We start from the raw sequence: 15,757 nt of genomic DNA on the forward strand, positions 1-15,757 counted from the left end.
GGTCTTTATAAAAACTAATTTTCCCCTACTGTTACTCACACCTTCTTGTCAACTGTTTGAAATGGGCCACCCTCATTACCACTACAAAAGTGATTTTTCCTCCCTTGGGACTCTACTGTTAATTGAATTGTCTCCTTAGACTGACCCCCAACTTGGTAAGGCAACTCCCATCTTTTCATGTACTATGTATATGTACCTGCTACTGTATTTTCCACTCCATGCATCTGATGAAGCGGGTTCTAGACCATGGAAACTTATGCCCAAATAAATTTGTTAGTCTCTAAGGTGCCACAAGGACTCCTCGTTGTTTCTGGTACTCTGCAGTGGCTTTAGTTGAGATGGCACCAGATGGATGGGGAGGTGACCCAGTTCTGCTATGTAGTCATTGTTGCTGGTGTTCCTCTGTAGGCAGAGTGATTATTTTCTTAATTGCAGAAGGGAAGGTTTCATAGGATTTTTTTTTTAATCACAATCCGTGTAAGCAGCTGTTAAAGCTGAGCCCCAGGCTTCACTGCCCTGCATCGCAATGGGTCGGGTTGCACTGCCCATTGCTGTAGAAGTCGTTTTATTGGTGGGCTGTGTATCTCTAGCAGTGTCGTGCCAGAGCCTTCCTTTGAACTGCCCCCTTAGCCAGCCTGCAGCCCGCGATGGACCCCAGGGTGTGACCCTTGGGGCGTGCGCAATTCCCCCGCGTCTCCGGGATCAAAGGCCAGGTCCTGTAGGTTGTTTGGACTCTTCCCGGGAGTGTCCGGTGGGGCCCAGGCGGGGGCAGGTGAGGGGACCCTGCAGAGCCTGGCGTTGTAGGGGCGGCCTCAGCTGCACGAGCCCCAGCGGGCAGGCTCGGCATGGTTGCCATGGTAACTGAGGGACAGCGCGCCTTAGGGATCATCTCAGCCAGTCAGCGCGGAGGGGGCGAGGCCCCGTTGGCCAGGTGGCCAATCACAGCATCGCTGTGAGAGCAAACTAGCGCGACGTGGCCTGGCGGAATGGCGTTGTGCTGAGGAGGAGTGAGGGAGCGGGACCAGCCGGGCGCGCTGGGCGGGGCGCGGCGCGGCGCGGCGCGGCGCAGAGACCGGCGACCCCATAAGGAGCGGGGTGGGGGCCGGCCGGAGCCGGGCACACGATGCGGGACAGCGCTGCCCTGGGGAAGGGGAGCCCGTGTTGCCCGGCGTTTTCCGGGGGGGCCGTGGTGAGCGGGGGGCCGGAGCCCGGCGAGAAGGGGCTGATGTATCCAGAGACGCCTAAGCTCTTGCAGGGGGTGAAGCCGGTGCCTGGGTCAGTGGAAGCCGAGACCCCCAGTGGGTCTGCCCCCGGGGCTCCCCCCGAGGTGCGCCTGTCCCTACGCCGCTGGCCCGTGGTGCTGCTGTTCAGCTGCTACTCGCTCTGCAATGCCTTCCAGTGGATCCAGTACGGGAGCATCAACAACATCTTCGTGCACTTCTACGGCGTAAGCACCTTCGCCATCGACTGGCTCTCCATGTGCTACATGCTCACCTACATCCCCCTTCTTTTCCCTGTGGCCTGGCTGCTGGACAAGAGGGGCCTCCGCCTCATCGCCCTCGCCGGTTCAGCCTTCAACTGTCTAGGCGCCTGGGTGAAGCTGGGCAGCATGAAGCCGCACCTCTTCCCTGTTACCGTCCTGGGGCAGGTCATCTGCTCGGTGGCGCAGGTCTTCATTCTGGGCATGCCCTCGCGCATCGCCTCCATCTGGTTCGGGTCCCATGAGGTCTCTACTGCCTGCTCCATCGCTGTCTTTGGGAACCAGGTAACCTGGGAACCAGGCCCCTCCTCCCTAAATGCTTGGAACCTATGGTGCGCCCATTAAAGTTGGGGGCTGGAGAAGTAATGAAATTCACCGGTGACACTAAATTGGGAAGAGCTGCAATCTCCAGGGAGGACAAGAAATACAGAGAGACCTAGCGACATTAGAAATAACAGGCAGAGATTCATCTGGGAAAAATATGATTTGTATATTTGGCAGGAAATATACTTAGCTTGGCTACGATATTGCTTCGAGAGAAACATAACTCTACTAATCCAACCGAGGGAGAAGGATTATTTAGCATGGTACAAGGGGGTATAATTGGGAAGAACAGGATGATATTGAGAAGGACAATTTAGGTTGAAATATCAGGAAACTCTCAGATTCTGGGGTGTAATGGGCTGTGATATTTTTTCCCAGAGAAAAAAATGGGAGCCTTATTGCTTGGGATATTTAAAATTAGACTAGAAAAAAAGCTAGAAAATGTGTCAAAGGGAGCAGTCGTGTTGGGCCTTATCTCATAGCTCTTCCTCTGATTTTTCTATCTCTGGTTTTGTTGATCCATAGTAAGGCAATGAGCTTCCCCAATAAAATATGCTAGGCAGAGACTTTGCTTCTTTGCACAAGAATGGAGCAAACTCTTCTAAGCACTTTAATGCCAAGGCAGGTCAGTGAGGTGGTTGTGATGGACATTCCTACAAGATGTAACATTCTTCACCTGCAGCCAGTCCACACTTGAAAGGAAAATAAATTTTTTCTAACTTCTGAAACCAGAACAGGGAAATCACTTCTTGACCCTTGCACCTGAATGCCTCGATGCACATTGTATGAAATAAATGCATCAGCAACATTACAACATGGCTTTGGAAGGCAATTCATGCTGTATGAATATTAAAAGCAGAGGATCGCTAAAACCAAACACTAACTATTGGACTGGCACGTCTTCAGTGCGTAGGCAGTGTCCCAGATTTTATCTAGTTCAGACCATGGGTGGGGTGCAATAGGAATGGTTTGGCATTCAGTCTGCTTTGAATATATAGTTCTGTGTATGAAGCAGTGGCACAGTACATGATGTCCTCCCTGCCCAGTAGGAGTGTCTCATGGATTTGAGAAGGAAGCTGGGTGTGTGGGTGCCTCACACCACGTAGTGCCCCGGAAGCATGTAGAGCATTAAATGATGAGTCCAACAACATCCCCCCCCCCCCCCCCCCCACACACACACACACTGATTTACTACCTCTGCTGGAATTGCATCCAGTCTGGATGCTACTAAGTCATCCCTGCTCAATATGCCTTATTCCTGGAGCTCAAAGTTGCTTCTGAAAAGCAAATCAGTAAATGAATCTGATTGCACCAACTTTCAGGTGTAATTTAAAAAAAAAATTCCAGTAGAGAGAATCGAATTCTCCGCCCTTGGTCCCATTCACAGGGTCTCACCTGACTTTTCACTTCAAATGCCATGATCTGATCACTGTTAAATCAAACACTGTCAATAGACTCGGGAGTTTCTAGAAATAAAGTGTAACCACTTCCAGCAAAGGCCCATCAGATTCATTTGTTTGCACAGTGCTGCTTTCTTCCACTTTACTTTTCAAAAAGCATTTTGTCCAAATGGGGAAATGAATAGATTTCCCCATTCTTTCCCCTGCAAATACTTGCACTCCTGGGACATGGTACAGGGCTTATTTCAGAAGGATCTTTATGGGAGCCCCTTATTGAAATGTTGGTAGCACTTCATTGGCCATAAACCCAAAAGATCAGCATGTAATGATTTTTCGTGAGGCTCTGTGTCCTAGATGAAGAAAATAGGGAGAGCAGCCTATTCTTAATAGCCTTCTACTGAATTCTTCAAGCAGTGTAAAAACAATAAACATGCTTCAGAATTGCCATGCTGTGTGGAGGGATCTCTGCTGAGATCCTGACAATGTCACCTGTAATCTGTAGCTTACTTGATAGTGGAGTTCCACAGTGACCGTGTGTGTGCGCGCGTGCGCAGGGGCACCCAACCAGGATTTGTCATTTCACTTTAAGGGCTGAACAAACTTATTCCTTGAGACCCAGGGGACTGAATCTTTCTCTAAAGACCATTAGCGCCCAGTGGTGAGCGCAGGAGAAATATTTAGCTTGCTAGCGAGATTGTTTCCGTGTAAGTTCTGAAAGTCCTCCGGGGTTACATTGATCGTTGGTAAGGAGCCATAGGAAGAAATCTGGTAATCAGCTGTTCTTCCTGACAGTCTGGGCTGCTCATTTTCACCCTTGTTTAAACCTCTGAACTACTGAGCTGTGACCACGTTTATTTGCTCCCATTGGGCTTGCTGGCAGCTGCTTGTTATGTGGAGTGCAAGGGGCACAAGATTAGCTGTTGCCAAGAGGGAGAGGTATAATCAGAGCTTTGTGTTTTTTGCTAATGTGAAATAAAATGAAAAACCCCACAGCGACAGCTCCTGTCTCAACGGGCTGGGCCTGTCTCCCTGCTCTGGCTGTTGCGTTGTGGTCCATGGTCATAGCGTTTCTCTGGTTTGTCCGGCTCCCTGATGAGGTAGCTCACTGGGCCAAATATGAGTGAGTGGCGTTGTGACCTGGTGCATGGGTCACAGCCCCACTCACTCAAATTTGTCCTGTCCAGTCCCCCCATCATCACTACAGAGGAGCAACCGGGCCAAACCTGAGCAGCAGTGTGACCCCAAGGTGGGAAGCTGGGCCCAGCACCCAGGACAGGAGACACTGCTGTTGGGTGACGGTGGGATGGGCTCGCTCTGCAACCCACCCCCAGGGTCTCCCCGTTCCCTGGGGCAGGACCCAACACCCTCTACCGTTCCCCCTGCCCTTGGTCTTCCACCTCCCCAGGGGCTGGACTCAACCTGTGGGGCGGGGAGAATAGATAAGATGAAATAACAAGAAATTTCTGAAAATAAAACAAACAACTGTAGAAAATCAAAAGAATTTCAGGGGGTTCTATGTACGATCCTCTCTCTCTCTGTTAGCATAAGGTGAGAGCATCTGTTTGCATTTCTATGATTCCTCTTTCCTGCTTCCACCTCTGGAGTCTGCTTCTGTATCAGACTGGGGCTGGACCCTGCTTCTGGTTCTTGCCCTGCTACTCAGGTCATGCATGTTCTGACACCAGGGAAAGAGACAACTGATGGGTCTGGAGTAAGGACACTGCAGGAGAAGAGTGCGTGTCTATCTGTGGGAAGCTTTTTCCTCTGCCCTTATTCTGTCTCTTACAAGTAGTTGAAGACATTGATGTGGATAGGTCCGTGTGAGGCTCTGTACCTTGGGGGAACACCCAGCACTCCCTTGTTCATCCTTGTAAAATGATTGTGTGATATCCAATGCAAAGTTTGTCATGTCGGGTGTCTTCAGAGGGCTTATGATGCACTGAGCATTGTTTTTATAGTGATGTTATAGTAATTGTTAAAAGAAAAGGAGTACTAGTGGCACCTTAGAGACTAACCAATTTATTTGAGCATAAGCTTTCATGAGCTACAGCTCACTTCATCGGATGCATTCGATGCATCTGATATAGTGAGCTGTAGCTCACGAAAGCTTATCCTCAAATAAATTGGTTCGTCTCTAAGGTGCCACTAGTACTCCTTTTCTTTTTGCGAATACAGACTAACACGTCTGCTACTCTGAAACCGATAGTAATTGTTGTTACAGTAATGTTATAGGTTGTAATTTCATGTATATAGTTATGAGGCTGAAAATGTGCCTTCATGGCTTAAAATAAACCCAGGCAAAAACTTTCCAGAAGCAGAGGGGCAGTTCACACCTCATCAGGGCATGTGTGGGACAAACCCAACCCAGCCATACAGGAACAAAGGACACTGGCCTAGGCAGCAACAAAGGATCTGTTGACTCTCGAGTGAGTCACCCGCGTTCCTTTGGTCAGTTTGGGGCTGCGATGAGGTAATGCTTACCTGACTCTGAAGTGGGGGGCAAAGCCAAGAGGGAAGAAAGGACATCATAAAAGGATGAGACGTTTGCCATGCTCTTCCTCTCTCTTCCACCTCCATCTACAGACATCACCACCAAGCGACTGAAGCCCTGATCAAAGGGGAGAGCCTGGCTGAAGGGCAACCAGCCAGCCTGTGGTGAGAAGCATCTAAGTTTGTAAGGGCATTGAAAGTGTTAAGATCAGCTTAAAATGCGTTTTGCTTTTATTTCATTTGACCAAATCCAACTTATTGTGCTTTGATTTATAATCACTTAAAATCTATCTTTGTAGTTAATAAATCTGTTTGTTTATTCTACCTGAAGCAGTGCATTTGGTTTGAAGCATGTCAGAGACTCCCTTTGGGATAACAAGCTTGGTGCATATCAATTTCTTTGTTAAATTGACAAACTCATATAAGCTTGCAGCGTCCAGTGGGCATAACTGGACACTGCAAGATGGAGGTTCCTAGGATTGTGTCTGGGACCGGAGATATTGGCTAGTGTCATTCGGTTGCACAATCCAAGGAGCTGCTTACATGCCAGAGGCTGTGTGTGAACAGCCCAGGAGTGGTGGGTTCTCATAGCAGATCAGGGGAAGGCTGGCTCCCAGAGTCAAGGACTGGAGTAACCTAGCAGATCACCAGCCTGGATAACACCAGGGGAATGTCATAGTAAGAAGGAGAGTTTTATTGACTTAGGTTGATTTGATTTTTGGCTCTGGGGAGAATGCAGCCACTTGATGTGTTCTTAGGTGGAGTCACTGTGCTGACTCTGAGGAGGCTGGACTGCACTGCAGCTGGTGTTTTAGGGCTTCCGAGGTGGAAGCTGCCTGGGGAAAACCAGGATTTTTGTGTATCAGGGACGAATCCCAGCCCCACTCTGATTAGCTGGTCTGTAACACCCCAATCACGGATCAGTTGCTTCTGTACAGGGGGACTTCGCAGCACTGTTTGTACCATGCCTACGACTCTGCTTAACATCTCATTGCACGGGTGCACCTTGCCTGAAGAGTTTTCACTGCAGAATAACGCTTTCCCCTAAAAGCCTGATAAATGATCAGGATCCCATGCTGAGGGTTTCTGCTCCTTCAAGCAACCTACTAATCATTAAAAAAAGAAAAGGAGTACTTGTGGCACCTTAGAGACTAACCAATTTATTTGAGCATGAGCTTTTGGTTAGTCTCTAAGGTGCCACAAGTACTCCTTTTCTTTTTGCGAATACAGACTAACACAGCTGTTCCTCTGAAACCTACTAATCATTATTATTTTTCTCAACTAGCTCAGCATCTCCCGCCTTCTAAATGAGGTCTGATTTGGGTGTGGGCAGAATAGGGGGATAGTTAATTGGGAAGTGAGGCAGACTTCCCTTCCCTCCAGAGCACAGGTGCTAACTTTTATTTTTCCTGGTGGGTGCTCCACCCCCGCTCCACTCTGAGGCCCCGCCCCCACTCTGTCCCTTCCCCACTGCCCTGCCCTCACTCCACCTCTTCCTGCCCCCACTCTACCCCCGAAACCCCGCACCCACCTGCTGCTCGCTCTTCTCTGCCCTCCCCCAAGTGCCTCCTGCCAGCTGCCAAACAGTTGTTTCTGGTGGATGCTGAGCACCCCCTATTTTTTTTTCGGTGGGTGCTTGAGCCCCAGAGCACCCCTGGAGTCCGTGCCTATGCGCCAGAGTCTGTGCCAGATTTCACCATGGATTATATCCATTAGAGCAGGTATGGCTTTAATGTGGGACCACAAAGGGGCAGGAGGTAGCCTACCCAGCCTCCTCTGGCAGCCACGCTTCCAGTTTCTGCAGGAAAGTGCGGGGGGTCAGAGCACTCAGATTAGAGAACACTCCAATGAGCACTTGTACATTCTGGTCTCTAATTTGCAGGGAGTGTCTGGGCCCACGTTGGAGGGTGTGTCAGGGCCAGGCAAAGATGTGGCTTCTCCGGGAATGCTTAGATTTCTATAAACAGTCTAGGCATTGGAGCCTGAGATAAACCTTCCTTTGTGTTTCATCTGAGTTCCTACTCCCAGCCACACACACCAACCTCAGACAGAGCCACAGCATAGGCTCAGAGCAGCTGACTTTCTGGTCTGCAGAGGAGCTCTCTGAATGGCTGCAGTATTTCTTTTGGGGAGTGGAGGGGCTGCCCCAAGCCTCTCAGACATTAGTACTGTTTGCTTTCTGTGTAGTTGTAGAGTCCTTGAAAGTGATGCATTCCTCACCCCTTCTCCAAAGAGTGAGCATCTCCACTGACCCTCTCAGCATCCACTGCCTAGCCAAAAACTGCTCTCTGATCTAGGTTTCAGAGTAGCAGCCGTGTTAGTCTGTATCCGCAAAAAGAAAAGGAGGAATTGTGGCACCTTAGAGACTAACAAATTTATTTGAGCATAAGCTTTCTTAAGCTACAGCTCACTTCCTCCCCCCACATCCCTGCTTGCTGGCTCTGCTCTCATGCTGGGATGTTGCTACATCATGCTGTTGCTGTTATAAACTGGGAGATTTCCCTGACTCTGAGCTGGGTCAAAGGCAAATACAGCAGGAGTGGAACTGGGAGGCTCAGAGTGACTGGTGCAGAGCAAGAGACTTCTATGATGTCAACAAGGTCACAAGAAGCAGAAGTGTGATGGAGTGGGAGCCAGGGAGTTTATTCTGTTCCCAGGACAGCTCTGGCTATTGAGATATAAGTCTTGATGTTTCTTTTCCAGTGATGGTGGAGATACACAAGAGCCCCAAGCCCAAGCTTTTCATCTCATGGGGCCTGAGTTCAAGTGCAGTCTTGGTTCATAAAAATGAAGGGAAATTAGTTCAATTTCGTTTCCATTTTTCCTCCTCCTAAACCACCACACAAAAACGTAGCATGATTATTAGTCACTGTGTGAGAAGTCTAGCAGGGGAGTGCCATGGGACAGAGCTGAGGTGTGTTGGCAGAGGGGTATAAGGGCCCAGATGTAGAATAACAGGCATGGACTGAGTTGTATCAGCAGAACTTTTGGATGCATCTTGCACCCGACCTGCATGTACTTACTATGCTTGGATCTGGCAAGTGCTTCACACTCATACTCAAATCCCTAGCCTATTGTCAAACTCTGGGATCCCAGCAGGCAGCTGGGACTCCTTTCTCTACTTGAAATAATTCAGCTACTGGAACTGAAGTTTGTGATGCAGGTGAATCTATCTATGGAGTGAGCCAATGAAACTCAGCAAAGCCAGAGATGCAGCATTCAGTAGGCCTGTAAACTCTGAAACCCTAGAGAGGCCACCAGACCTTTTCCATCTGTGCTTACTGAGTGTTTTGGATGATTAACTATAGGAGAGCAAGAGGGACCATTTGTTGCACCATCTTACAGCTTCCTGTTAATTCAGAGGGATTTAACTGGAATTTGTCTGGCTCATTTGTGGTAAATCTGCCAAGCTTGAGAGTCCATGGCCTCTTGCTGCTGTGGTGATAAATGCACTAGAAACACACAGAGATTTGGGAGGTGCAGAGCTGGATTAACCTTTTGTGGGCCTGGCGCCAAACATATTTGTGGGCCCCCATGGGGGCAAAGGAGCATGAGGTGGGGAGGTTGGTCCCCAGAGCAAGGGGCCGGCCAGGGGCAATGGGGCATAACATGGTGGGACCGTCCCTGCTCCACCCAGCCCAGAGCAAGGGCACTGTATACAAACCGGCAGTTGCCAGATGCACACTGGCCTGCCCAGCCCTGTGCTGCCAGCATGCTCCTTCCCCTCGGGGGTGGGCCCATGCCATGCCACACAGCCCCTGACTACCTATGCCCAGCGTCCCCCAGAACTGCTATGCCCAGCAGCCCCCCACAAAGACCACCACCACAAATGCACAGTGGCCTGCACACCACTACCCTTGCCCAGCACCCACCCACACGGCCACACCACTACTGTCCAATGTACTTCTCCACAGCCCACCACAACAACTACACAGCATGCCACTCAGACCCCCCCCACTGCCCAGCATCCCAACACACAGACCTCTCTCACTGCCCCCCAAGAGATTCCCCCACTGGCCAGCAGCCCCCCGCCCCAAGACTTCCTCCAGAGACACACTCCCTCACACCCTGCCCCCTGACCACACTCACTGGCCCTTGTGGAATGTGACCGTGTCTGCCAGGCTGAGCTGGCAGCGTGGCTGGGGCCGGTCCAGTGCCAAGGCGAGGAATCTCTCCGGTCTCTCGGGAGTGGCATGATAAGCCAGGCCAGGGTTTGCACCCTGCCCTGGCCAGACTCCCTCAGGACCCATTTGCCTGTAGATAGGGTGACCATACGTCCCCATTTGGCCGGGACAGTTCCCTTTTTAAGCTCTGTCCCAGCCATCTTGACTTTTTTGACAAAAACGGGCATTTATCCCGTTTGCTTTTGCCAACTGATTAGTTGGCAAGAGCAATTGAACAAAACCCCAGTTTGTCCGATGCGCCCCCCTAGAGGGGCGTGGAGGAATGTGTGTGTGTGTGGGGTGGTGATGCGAGGTGTCAGGCAGCAGGGCTTGGGGGGTCAGCCCCAGCCAGAATGGAGCTTGGGGGGGTTAGGGGCCAGCCCCAGCCACTGGTAGCAGTGAGGGGAGGGTGTTAGCCCCAGCTCCTGGTAATGGTGCGGGGAACTGGGGCGAGGGCGGGGTCAGCCCCTGTCTTGGCAGCGGCATGCGCAGCTTGAGGAGTGGGAGGTCAGCCCCTGGCTGCAGCGTGGGGAGCTGTGGGGGAGGAGTCAGTCCCAGTGGCAGATTTAGAGTTAGTGGGGCCCTGAGCTCAGCTTCATTTTTGGGGCCCCTTCTTGGGACCCAGCCAAGAAAAAGAACATTCTCTCTTATCACCCCCCAGCCCCTGTTTTTCATTCTTTTTTTTCTTCATATTCCTCCTGTAAGTAATAGCAAGTAAATGAAAATAAAGTGAGGTACCTTGATTGTTCTTGTAGACTTGAAAATCGCTGGGGGTCTTGGCGGACCATTTAATGATCTTTACAAATATTGTTTGTACTGTTAGCTAACTATTGTAAAGTGCTTTGGATAAGAGCGCTTTATAAAAAGAATGTAAAAAAAGAGTTGGGGTGTGGGGTCTGCCTGGGACTTAAGGTGCAGGAGGGGGCTGGGGGTGCAGGGTCTGGGAGGGAGTTAGGGTGCAGGAGCAGGCTGGGGGTTGGGGTGCAGGGTCTGGCCAGGAGTCAGGGTGAGGGAGGGCGCTCAGGGTTGGGGCAGGAGGTTGGGGTGTGGAGTGCTTACCTGTGGCAGCTCCCATTTGGTGCAAGGGGTGTATGTGGGGGGGGGGGTGCAGGAGTCAGGGAGGCCAGGGGGTTGTGGGGGACAGAGGGTGTGGTGGGTTGCAGGAGTCAGGGAGGGCAGGGGGCTGGGTGTGTGTGAGGGGGGTGCAGGAGTCAGGGCTGGAAGTGTGTGAGGGGATGCAGGAGTCAGGGCTGGGGGTGCAGGATCTGGGAGGAAGTTAGGGTGCAGGAGCAGGCTGGAGGTTGGGGTGCAGGGTCTGGCCAGGAGTTAGGATGCAGGAGGGGGCTCAGGATTGGGGTAGGAGGCTGGGGTGTGGAGTGCTTATCTAGGGCAGCTCCTGTTTGGTGTGAGGGGTGCAGGTGGGAATGTGGGGGGTGGTGGTGCAGGAGCTCCTGTTTGGTGCTCAGGGTGGGGATAGGGATGTGTGTGGGGTGTGTGCAGGAGTCAGGGCATTGGGTGTGGGGAAGGCTGGGTATGTGAGGTGGGTGCAGGAGTCTGGGCAGGGGGCTGTGGGTATGGGCTGGGGTTGTGGGGGTGTTCCCAGCCCCCTGTCCTGAGCGGCTCATGGCAGAGGGCTGGAAGGGGTATGTGTAGGGGAGTGCGGGGACCCTGTCTTCGCTCCGCCCTGCCCCAATTCCACCCCCTTCCCCAAGGTCCCGCCCATGCCTCTTCTCCGCCTCCTCCTCTGAGTGTGCTAAGGCCCTGCTCCTCCCCCTCTCTTGTGCTGGCAAACAGCTGTTCAGTGGCAGGGGAAGTGCTGGGAGGGGGAGGGGTGGGAATGCAGCACGCTTGGGGGAAGAGGCAGGGGAGCGTGGAGCTTGGCTGCTGGTGGGTGCGGGCGGAGCCTACCCTGCAGCAGGAGTCTCAGGAGCTGGCAGGACCAAGCTTTTGCCCCCGCAGGAGAGAGCAGTGGGCGGGAGGCGGAGAAGAGCTGGTGGGGCCTTTCTGCAGCCCAAGGAGCCTGGGTCCAGCACCATGGCACCAGTGGTGCCATGGTAAACCTGGCACTTGGGAGGTGACTGTCTGGATATGTGCCTTAATGAAGGTGCAGAAGAGTAGAGCAGCACTATGCCTGCTTGGAACGAGTACCCAGACAAGGCATGAAGGAGGCTGCCGAGCATTCTGGGGTGCCAATTTCTCTGCTCTGGACTAATCTCCCTACAATAGGGAAGCAATCATCTGGGAGCAGCTCTCAACCAACCTCACTCAGGAAACTTTCTTTGACAGGAGGTGTTTGCAAGCTAACAGCCCATCTTGGAGACATGATTATCTTTGGTGTCTTTTAGGGAAGGGGGCTTGGTGCCTCTTTTTAACCAGGTGATGCCTATCTATCTAATCTATATCTATTTCTTTGGTCTGTGGCCCCCCCTCCCCCATCCCTCCAAAATATCAGAATCTTTCAAACATGAATGCATGTATATTACCAACACCTTGGAGTGCTAGTTAAATACCATTGTCCCCATTTTACAGATGGAGGGACTGAGACACAGAGACATGCCCAAGATCATGAAGTAAATCTAGGGCAGATCTGGGAACAGAACCCAGCTCTGAGTCACAGTCCAGTACCTAACCACGACAACCCCTTTCTCCCCTCCTGCTCCCCAGATACAGTCAAGTGCTGCATTTTTAATCCTGCTTTTCTCCCCAGTAATGTGCAGGCCAGGATCTGGATTTGCATTTGTGAAGAAGCTGTAGCTATTGTGTGTTGTGTTTGAGCTGGGTATCCTGAGAGCTGAGGGTAGCTGTGATTTGTATAGAACACAGTGCCGACTCCCAGCCTGTGGAACTGTCCGTATGTGGTTTGGCAACATTCCTCAACTGCTTCTGCTTTCGCCTTCAGGACTGAACTGTTTCTCAGGAGACCGTTAGCTGCTCACTGCTTTTGTCACAATGGCTGAGAAATGTCTCTCTTTCCTTCCCTCTGTGGTGGTTGTAATTTGGGAGATGGTGGTGGTGAAAGGGTCAGTTGCCCAAATACATTCTATTTTCCTCTCTACAAGGCAACACGTTTGCCTGAGCAAAGGTTGGGTAGTACCCTTACTTCAGGCAGTCCAAGCACAGCCTGTCTATGCAGTCAAAACAATAGTGCTTAGCAGTGGTGGTGGAACTTGCATGTGTCTGAAACAGGTCACAGCCAAGCTAAGAAACCGTTTAGCTTAGATCTCTACCAGCGCTAAAGCAAAGTGTCTTAGCAGGGTACTGGGCTGAACTGTAGTACAACCTGGTTGGCCCACCACAGAATTTAGCAACAATTGTAACCTTCTGTTATTTCTGTAGTTCATATAGCGGGGGCTTTGTGGGGGTTGGGAGGCTTCTGTGTCGTCTTGTGTGTGAACGTTTCCTCTAATCATGCAGTTCCTATAATGTATTTGCATTATATCCAGCTTCACATAGCTCAACTTACATGTGGTGCTACAGGAGCCCTGCCCTTTTCCATCTGTTACTTTAGGGAGCTGCAGAACGCTGTTTGTAAGAGTTTGGCTGGTGTTGACTCCAGCAAGTGTCTGGGTATTGAAATGTAGTCCTGAGCCACATACTCCACATGCAGGGGCTCCCCTCTCACTGAATCAGCCTTTTGCAGTCCTAGATCAATGCTTCCCAGAATGGGTCCCATGTTTCCCCGGGGGGGCAGGAGGGAAGTGGATTCCCAGATCAATTAAACTACTTTATTTTCCCTGTTGTAAAATGTAACTTGTAATGATGGAACAGTGTATTTTGCACTGGTTTATATGGGCTGGTATAGAGCTACATTTCATTCTGATTGTAAAAGGGTTCTACCCTCAGCCCATAACTGAACAGACCAGATGCTCCTGGATGAGGTACTCCTTTGTGCCTTTAGACTGCAAGCTCTTTGGAGCAGGACTCCATTATTTGGCCAGCTTGTTCGCCACAGGTCTGTAAACTTATATGTCTCCTGATAACTAACAGTTACTGTATTCAGACTTGGTGGATTCTTTAATGTCTTGCCAGTTCTCCCTATTTTATTGAGAATCTTGTGCCAGTTGGTTTTTTTTTTTTTTTTTTTTAAATCCCCATCTTCTGAAGCCAAGGGAGTATGAGAATCTCACCTTTTCTCCCTCTAAGATTAAAACTAAATTTCTAAACTGGTTGGCTGTGGAGAAAAGCTTGAAAATGTGACTACTTAAGAGCTGGTAATCCAGAAGGCAAATAAAGACCCAAAATATGTTCATTTTAAAAAACCATGATTTTTAAGTTGATCTCATTTTTATGGGACCTGTTTGATGATTTTTAAATGCATTTGAACATACCCCTGGTCCCCCTCCAAGGGATAATCTGGTTTGTTTGTTTGATTTTTGTTTTTTTTCCTAGCAGTTGCTACTCTTATCTATAAGTTCCTTGGGGGAAATGTTGGCGTTCTGGGTTAAGTGTGAGGCCTTCAAATACTCTTACTGCTCAGATCTGGTGTTGTCTGCAACCTGTTCCTAGCAGTTGCATATGTTCTCTCTGTTGTGCTGCTCTGTCTGCTCCAATGTAGAGGCTCTGCCTGAAATTTCATGGTACCTGCTGGAAGTTACTAGTCTGCCTGTAGGATAGTGACCGGTAACAACCCGCCAAGAGAAGCCCCCTGTAGTTGTAAGACAATAGGCAGCCCATCTGCCGGTGAGTGGGATGGGGGCAATGGGAGGGCCTAGCAAGTCTCTTTGTCAGTGGCCAGCCCAAGGCAGGGGATGAGTGCAAGGCACTGGAACAATTTGTATAGTAGGGGTGCTGAAAGCCATTGAACCAAACTGTAAACCCTGTATATGAGGGAAGCGATGCATTTGGTTGCTATTACTACTTCAAGCTGTGGGGGATGCTGTACCCCCAGCAACCATCATTCCAGCACCCCTGGAAGAAAATGTGTGTGTTAGTGGCTGATATATTCCCAGCCCCTGGGGGAAGCTGGGTGGGAATCAGGCCATGTCTTTAAAAGAAAAGGAGTACTTGTGGCACCTTAGACTAACCGATTTATTTGAGCATAAGCTTGCGAATACAGACTAACACGGCTGCTACTCTGAAACCTGTCATGTCTTTGATCACTCACCTGGGAGCAGAGAGGTGGCAGGATTGTTACAAGCTCTGGTGTCCATAACACCAGACAGGCATCTGTAGCTGGCTCAGAAATTCCCATTCAGAGCAACAGGTTTTTTTTTAAATTATTATTATTATTTATTTTTATTATTAGCCCCGGCCTCAAACCTTCGCTTTAAAACAGTAAAACAACAGAACAATGTTTGCTGAACAGTGGCAACTGTGGTATAAGGAGAGGATTTAGGAAGGGCACTGACGGAGTGGCAATGCTCAGCTCTTTTTGTGAGGGCAACAGCTGGAGAAATAACCCATATCTGACACCTGTGTAATTAGGGCTCTGGTACCTGCTTTATGGCTGAACAAACTGAGGCATAGTGCTACTTCTAGGGATGCTGGAGCTCCTGATGCAGAGAGCAGTCTTGGGGAAACCAGCATTAATGGTGGGATTGGAGTTCTATATTCCTTGCTTGGGGTGGCTGGAGCAGGCCATGTGTGCTGGGGTATCAGTCACCTGGCACCTTACCCTGTCTCTCAGGCCAGAGGCTACTTCCCATTGTGCAGGACATATCTGGCTTTGAGCTCTCACTGCCTATGTAAAATTCAAAGCATTCATATGAATTTTGTGCTGGTCAAAGGGGCAGCACTGTGAACCCTACACTCTAAAGTTCTCTGTCCCCATAATGGGGACAGCACTTGTTGCTATGCCAGCTTTCCCCTCCCCTGCCTTGCCAATGTGCCCCTTAACCCTGATGAGGAGGGAGGGATGGGGTGAGGAGGAGCGGGACATTCATTCTTCACAATCCATTCAG

General features: G+C 50.4%; 1 protein-coding gene across 7 annotated transcripts in view; it reads left to right on the forward strand.

Moving 5' to 3' along the window:
* Window positions 1-845: 845 nt before the first annotated feature.
* FLVCR2 (FLVCR choline and putative heme transporter 2) overlaps window positions 846-15,757 on the forward strand; it is a 57,597-nt gene continuing 42,685 nt past the window's right edge. For 3 of the 7 annotated variants that reach the window (XR_007357375.2, XR_012669003.1, XM_048855560.2), the window contains exon 1: window positions 941-1,765. Coding sequence is in view for 3 of the 7 variants with exons in the window: in XM_048855560.2 (XP_048711517.1) it covers window positions 1,124-1,765 (642 nt within the window). In the remaining 4 variants the exon portion in view is untranslated. Of the gene's footprint in view, window positions 1,766-15,757 lie in introns of all 7 variants that reach the window. The other 4 variants (XR_007357376.2, XM_048855558.2, XR_007357374.2 and 1 more) reach the window with 4 other exon arrangements.

This window comes from Caretta caretta, chromosome 6, assembly GCF_965140235.1.
Source record: "Caretta caretta isolate rCarCar2 chromosome 6, rCarCar1.hap1, whole genome shotgun sequence".
Lineage (NCBI taxonomy): Eukaryota > Metazoa > Chordata > Testudines > Cheloniidae > Caretta > Caretta caretta.